The sequence below is a fragment of the Megascapheus bottae genome, chromosome 1, assembly GCF_031878675.1.
Source record: "Megascapheus bottae isolate mThoBot1 chromosome 1, mThoBot2.hap1, whole genome shotgun sequence".
NCBI classification, from domain to species: Eukaryota; Metazoa; Chordata; class Mammalia; order Rodentia; family Geomyidae; genus Megascapheus; species Megascapheus bottae.
Window position 1 is genome coordinate 8,636,373 of NC_143509.1, and position 7,403 is coordinate 8,643,775.

Consider the following 7,403-nt stretch of genomic DNA (forward strand, 5'->3'; position numbering starts at 1 on the left):
TGACTCATGCCTGTAATCCTATGTATATGTATATATGTATACACATATATAATTTATCTCTTATCTCTAATTAACCAGAAAAAGATGGAAGTTCTAGAACACTATTTTTTGGTGAAAGCCCAGGAACAGTGCTTAGGCCCTGAGTTCCAGCTCCAGAACTGGCAAAAAAGAAAAAAGAAAAGAAAATATAGTATAGTTATGTATGAAATTATATATGTAAATTTATGTTTATATGTAAATTACTATATTATATAGATAAATAGAATTCCATCAGAAAGGAAGCACCATGCTATAGTGTCTCTAGATGTTCATATACAAGTGAAAAAAAATTTCCAAGCTAGACTGTTATTATATTCTTGAAAATCCAACCATGTGTTCATGCAAAAGATAGGCTGGGAATGTGGCTTCGTGGTAGAATGCTTGCCTAGCATGCATGAAGCCCTGAGTTTGATTCCTCACTACCATATAAACAGAAAAAGTTGAAAGTGGTACCTTGCTATCCTTGAACAAAAGAAGCTCAGGGAAAGTGCGCAGACCCTGAGTTCAAGCCCAAGACTGGGGGGAAAAAAGGAAAGAAAAAGAAAGAAAATGAAAAGGAAAGGCAGGAGAGCCAGGGTTTGCCCTCTGGGTGCAGTGTCAGGTGTCTGGTTATTGTGCATTCTAAATTGTCTCCTCCATTGAGAAATTGGCTTAGTAAGAATAACTAGTTCAGGGGTCAGGAGTTTTGCCTAGTGTTAGAGTGCTTGCCTAGCATGCATGAAGACCCAGATTCGATTCCTCAGTACCACACATATAGAAAGGCCAAGAGTCTTACTGTGGCTCAAGTAGTAGAGCACTAAGCTTGAGGAAAAAGCCCAAGGACAGTGCCCAAGGCCTGAGGTCCAGCCCCAGGAAATCTTTCAAGGAAAGATTTCCAGATGAAAAAATGTTAAAGATGTAAAACAAGCACCCGTCTTGATTGGTTAGGATTTTCCTTTTGACACTTGTGTAGATCCAAGATATTAACTGTTTTAAGTGACAGGACTGTATTATTCAACAAGATGATTTTCTCGGAAACTGTCTCAGTATTTTTGGTTAAAAAAATATTCTGGATGTCAAATTAGAAGTACCAGGAAAATCTGAACAAAGCTGACCCTTAAATCAGTCTACAGGGAAGAAAAGTTTCAAAGGAATGATGGAGGAAGTAACTGAGAGTAACAAACACACACATATCCAAGTGGAGTCAGACATACTTTGGGAACTAAAACATTCCATGAAAGAAGACATTTACAGCGGTGAAAGAGCCTAGACAGTCACACGCCAGTGGTTCACATCTGCAGTCCTAGCTCCCCAAGAAGCTGAGATCTGAGGATCTCAGTTCAAAGTTATCATGGCCGAACAATTCTGAGGGCTTCTTATGTCCAGCTGTCCAGCAAGATCCAGAAGTGCAGATATTTCTCAAGTGGCAGAGTGCCAGCCTTCAGTGAAATAGCTACATGAGAGAGAAAAGTGCCCTGAGTTCAAGCTTCAGTTTCCACACAGACACAAGCACAGACAGACACAGACACAGACACGCAAACATATTCAGGGCCAGGATAGGAGAACTCACTGCATGTTCCTTATGGTTTGTAGTGCCCATTTAATTTGGGGTCAGGAATCCATTTGGGACAAGGCACAGCTCTGCGTAGGAGTCTCCCCAGGGCCCCCATCACATCCTGGTTCCTCAGGCTGTAGATGAAGGGGTTCAGCATAGGGGTGACCACTGAATACATCACCGAAGCCACTGCCCGGTATCTGGGAGAAAGAGATACAGCCGAACTGAGGTACACCCCAAAGCCTGTGCCATAGAACAAGGCAACCACGCAGAGGTGAGAGCCACAGGTGGAGAAGGCTTTGTGGTTGCTAGCAGTGTTGGGCAGCTTCATTAAAGAGGAGAGAATCTGACGGTAAGAGAACAGGATCCCAGAGGCAGAAAATGCACAAACCAGGGCAGTTACTACATAGAGACAGATGGTGTTCACCAGGGCATCGGAGCTGGCCACCTCGAGAAGTTGAACGAGTTCACAGAAGAAATGGGGGATCTCGGTACCCACGGGGAAGGTCAGGCGAACCAGGAGCAGGATATGGAGCATGGCGACACAGAACATGACCAGCCAAGACGCCAGGACCAGCAGGCCACAGAGGTGGGGGTTCATGATCACTGGGTAGTTCAGTGGGTGACAGATGGCCACAAAGTGGTCGTAAGCCATCACGGTCAATAGGAAATTTTCCATTCCACCAAACATCATGAAGAAATACATCTGAGTGAGGCACTCTGGGTAGGAGATGTCTTTCCTCTGGGTCTGGATGTTCACCAGCATCTTGGGGATAGTGGTGGAGGTGAAGCAGATGTCTACAAAGGAGAGGATGGAGAGGAAGAAGTACATGGGGGTGTGGAGGTGGGGGTCAGAGGTGACGGCCAGGATGATGAGCATATTTCCGAGCCCAGTGATCAGGTACATGGACAGGAAGAGCCCAAAGAGCAGGGGCTGGAGTTGAGGGTCGTCTGAGAGGCCCAGGAGGAGGAACGGTGATTCCCCTGTGAGGTTTTTTGCTGTCATAGTCCTGGCTGTTCTCCTTGGGCCAAAGTTCCGTGAATGCTCACATGGTTGTATTTGAAGTTATTTGTAAGTAGTTGTAGTCAGGGCTTTCAATTCAACATAGGACTTGTGAGTACAGTGTCATCCCGTCATGCTCATGTCTCCCAGCCCCTTCCATCCCTCAGTTTACCCAGTTCTAGCTTCACGTTTGTACATTGAGTTTTAGGATTGCATTTGCCCACCCTTCCTCTGTCCATTCATCTGCCCATGTCTTCCCCTCACCTCCCCAGTCAGAAAGCGCTTTCAACTCCCAGGTATAATTGTGTTACTTCTTGTGGAGCTGGGTGAATATGAACCACGTGAGAAGAGACATGAGAGGCTATCACCGTGGAATCGTCCTACCGTTGTCTGCAGGCCATGGAGCGAGCATTTATCTCAGGAATGGGAGCATTTTTGGGGCAAATCTCAGTACATGGAGTTCCTGGATGCCATTCAGCAACATCACCTGGAGTCCAGGCAGCGTTCCTGGACTGAACTGTTCTCAACACGACACATCTGTTACTTGTGTGGATGGAATACAGCATGGCTGGTCAACATGGCTGTGGATGCCTCCTGACAGAGAATACCTTCTAAAATATGAGCAAGTAAAGAAGAGAGTGCCAGAGGAGAAAGCAACATCATATCGCAAACACACAATATATTGAGGAAACCACCTTTGGCTTATGCCTGTCATGCTAGCTGCTCAGGAGGCTGATATCTGAGGTTCATGGTTCAGTGCCAGCCTAGGCATGAAAGTCTGTGAAACTCTCAACTCCAATTTGAAACACCAAAAAAATGGAAGTGTTGGAGCTGTGGCTTTAGTGGTAGCCTTGACTAACAAGTCTGAGGGATACAGAGTTTAATCCCAGGACTGGCACACACACACAAACACACACATAGATATACAATATACAACACACATCTTCATACCCTGGAGCAGGAACAAATTATGTGGAAATCAGCAAAATTAATGGATCATACAATAATAAACTGGATGAATTTGGTTCATATGCTCAATGCTCTATCCATGTATCTATCTATGTATCTATGTATCTATCTATCTTGAATGTAAATTTTTATGGGGACAAGCCTGATGGACAGGAAAGGAATGGTGGTATTGAATAATAAAGAATATGTGAAGATGAAGATAAAATCCACCAAACCCTGTTGAAATCAGGGGCTGGGACTATGGACCAGAGAAAGACCTACAGAGGGGTTTATTGTGATCAAAATACAATATATGCCTGTATGGAAATAGCACAGCAGAACCGGTTTTCCCAGTTGCTATACGTAGAAATCCATTCTGTGCAAACTGAAGCCAGTGTGGATGTGCAAAACTAAGTGAGGGAAGTTGGGTGCCAATGGCTCACAGCTAGCATTCTAGCTACTAGGGGGCTGCAATTGAAGTATCAGGGTGTGAAGCCAGCTCAGGCAGGGAAATTCATGAGATTATCATTCCTGATTAATCACCAAAAGCCACACATGAGCTATAGTTCACTTGGTATGGCTCAGAAGCTCAGGGACAGTACCCAGACCCACAGTTCAAGCCCCACGACTGCCATATGTACATGCAGGCACACAGACAGACAGACACACAGACAGACACATACACACACACTCATAGCCCCCCACGAAGGGGAATACTTCCTTATTCATAATTCCGTTGTTGGCTAGATTTTGTTATGGACACAAATGGGAAACCAACCATTCATTTTCAGTCAAATATGCCAGCAAAATATTGGAGAGGATAAGAAAAAAAGTCCAAAGTTGGCATTGGTGCTTCATCTCTGTAATCATTGTTATTCAGGAGTCTGAGATCTGACAATTGCTGTTCAAAGCCAGTCTGGGCAGGAAAGACCTTGAGACCCTTATTTCCAAATAACAGAAAAAGCTGGAAGTGGAGCTGCTGTTCAAGTAGTAGAGTGTTAGCCATGAGTAAAAGGAGCTGAAGAACAGTGTCAGGGATAGAGTTCAGCCCAGGCCTAGGCAAACACACACACACACACACACAGACATGGACACACACACACACACACACACACACACACAAGTCCCTGGCCTGGAACCCAAAAGACAATACCTGGTGCACAGTGGAGCTTTAGCGGGTGATTAATAAATATATAATGATATGTAGCAAAGCTGACAGATAACGCTGATTATTGGGAAAGAATGAAGAAAAGCGAGAAACCTTCCAGAAAGGAACTTCTTGAAGAAGGAGCTCTAGGTTGCAGAAAATGAGAGAAAGAAAGGAAATCAGAGTTCACAAAGCCTGAACTCCAAGTGCCTTATAGTTCTGGGACCTCACCTGCAGATGTGAGCTCCCTTCTGGCCCTTCCCATCCTCACTATTCCAGAGGATTGCCTGCTACTCACCCCATCTTCTTTTTGTCTTGTTGTTCATAAATTTACATTTCCCCTGTCTTTACATGGCTCTCTGTTTTGGTTATCACTGAAGATTTCTTATCTCCCCAACTCCTCCTTAGAAGTTTGTTGGCTGAGACTGAATTCAGAGAAGGGAGTCAGAAGCTTGTGCAGTTTCTTGCAACTCAATCGATGAATGTACTAAGATGTCCTCATGAAATGAATTGCCTTTCATGAAATAATTGTCTTTATGAAATGAAATGTCTTTCCTGTCTCCAAACCATTTTGTTCCCATGAGTTTAAGTGAAGATGACTTCATGGATAAACAGATTTAGGTTAATTTCTTGCATTATTGTAGGCAGTTACAGGGTGAGAGGAATTAATTTATTCCAAGGGGAACACAGTTTCTTTTGTTTTTTTCCTTTTGTTTTGGTAAAAAAGATAACAATGAATTCTCAAAGAAACTATTAATGTCTATAGGAACTAAAATCGTCGATTTGGCATCTGTCTTGAAGAATCTTTGGTCATGTAATATAAATGACTTGTTCTTTCAGGGAAAAACAATTTCTTGATTTTCATTCATTATTTAATAGTGACTTATACTTTGAAGTTATAGATAAAAATCCCATGTTTTGTTTGGTCAGCAGCACACTGAGACACCCAGCACCCTATAAAATTATATTTATTACCTCATATATGTTACTCTTAGTATCCACTCAGAATATCACAAGAATAGCTCAGTGCCCTATTCAGTGGATTTAATCAATGTATGATTATATAATTATTATTTAATGAATGTATTATTTAATGAATGAATGGTGAACTGGACGTTTGTATTTTCTGATCTTCATTTCTCTCATATCAGCCCCAACTTCCTTACCTTCTGTTACTGCTCCCCTCGGCCCAATTGCTGGATTTCTATGAAGTCAAGCTTAGAAAACACTGCCAGATATTGTGTCTCACTCCTGTCATCCAAGCTACTCAGGAAGCTGAGATCTGAGGATCTCGGTTCAAAACCAGCTCAGGGACTAAACACCGTGTGACTCCAATTAACCACCAGAAACCCAGAAGTGGGTCTGTAGCTCAAGGAGTTGGGCAGTAGTCTTGAGCTCAAGAGCTCAGGGACAGCACCCAGGCTCAGAGTTCAAATGTAAAGACCCACAAAAAAAAAGAGAAAAAGGGAAAAGAACACAGTCTCAGTTAGATGCTGCTGGCTCAGGCCTGTAATTTGAAATACTTAGGAGGCTGAGATGTGAGGATTTAGAGTTAGAAGCCAGTGGGGCAGAAAAGTCTGTAGAGTCTTCTCTTCAATGAACCACTAAAAAGGCAGAATGGAGCTGTGGCTCAAGCAGAAGAGCAGAATCCTTGAGCAAAACCAGTCTTGGCTTTTGTTTCAATATCCTGGAGGTCCTTTCAATTAGCTTCATACTATATGGCCTTGTGCATCAAGGTTTTGCTCTATTGCAGATCTCTGCTAGTAGAGCCCATGGTTTCTACTGATTATGACAAATGAGGGAAACCACTGAGCCTAATTTCCTTTGAGTCTGGCTTACTTCACTTAATATGATTTTTTCTAAGACTTTCCATTTCCTAACAAATGGGGCGATGTCGTTTGTTGTCCTTAATGTACTATGTTATCTCTCATCTCTTTTGCTGTCCCTTGGGTATCTCATATTGTTACAGTATCTCACTTTGCTATCTGATATATTGGATTTGTTTGTATTTGGTTATTTGAAATTGTATAGGGAAGGGGAGAAAACCAAGAGGGGAGGCGGGGTGGAGAGGTGGGTAATGGGGACCAAGACATGTGAAAGGGTATCAATATATGTGAATTAATGCACCTTCTATCTGGCAAATATCATGTAACCCTTTTATTAATTACAATAAAAAAACAACCAGTCTTGGATAATGCCCAGGCTCTGAGTTAAGCTGCAAGAGCAACACACACACACACACACACACACACACACACACACACACGGAAAGAAATGAAATCCCCTAAATAAACACAGGAACATATGATGCCCTCCAGATCCTATTGAAAGATGGTGTGTGTGTGTGTGTGTGTGTGTGTGTGTGTGTGTGTGTGTGTGTGTGTGTGTTGGTTCTGGACCAGGATTTCAGGGCCTGGGCATTCTCCCTAACCTTTTGTACTGAAGGTTGGTGCTCTACCACTTGTGTCACCACTCCACTTCTGTCTTATTCTTATTTAAGTGGAAGTAAGGTCCTGGAGGTTTTCCTGTCCAGGATGACAGTGAGCGTCCACTCTCAGATCTCAGCCTGTGGAGTAGCTGGTGGTTCAGGCTTGAGACACTGGCACTAAAACTGATTTTTGGAGTTACTTTAGTGGAGGTCACATCCTGTATACACAGCCACATTCTGGGATTTGATTTTCCAATTTGCTCGCACCTTTTTCTCTTTCTTGATGGATTGCTCTGGCTGGGAC

General features: G+C 43.1%; 1 protein-coding gene across 1 annotated transcript; it reads right to left on the bottom strand.

The window, feature by feature from the left end:
* Positions 1-1,598: 1,598 nt before the first annotated feature.
* Positions 1,599-2,579, bottom strand: LOC150068300 (olfactory receptor 7D4-like). Its single transcript, XM_090319305.1, has one exon. The coding sequence runs from the start codon at positions 2,577-2,579 to the stop codon at positions 1,599-1,601; it is 981 nt and encodes a 326-aa protein (XP_090175431.1).
* Positions 2,580-7,403: the final 4,824 nt, after the last annotated feature.

Bases quoted from the DNA above. Each gene is read 5' to 3' on its own strand.
- LOC150068300 (XM_090319305.1), bottom strand. From the start codon at position 2,579: ATGACAGCAAAAAACCTCACAGGGGAATCACCGTTCCTCCTCCTGGGC.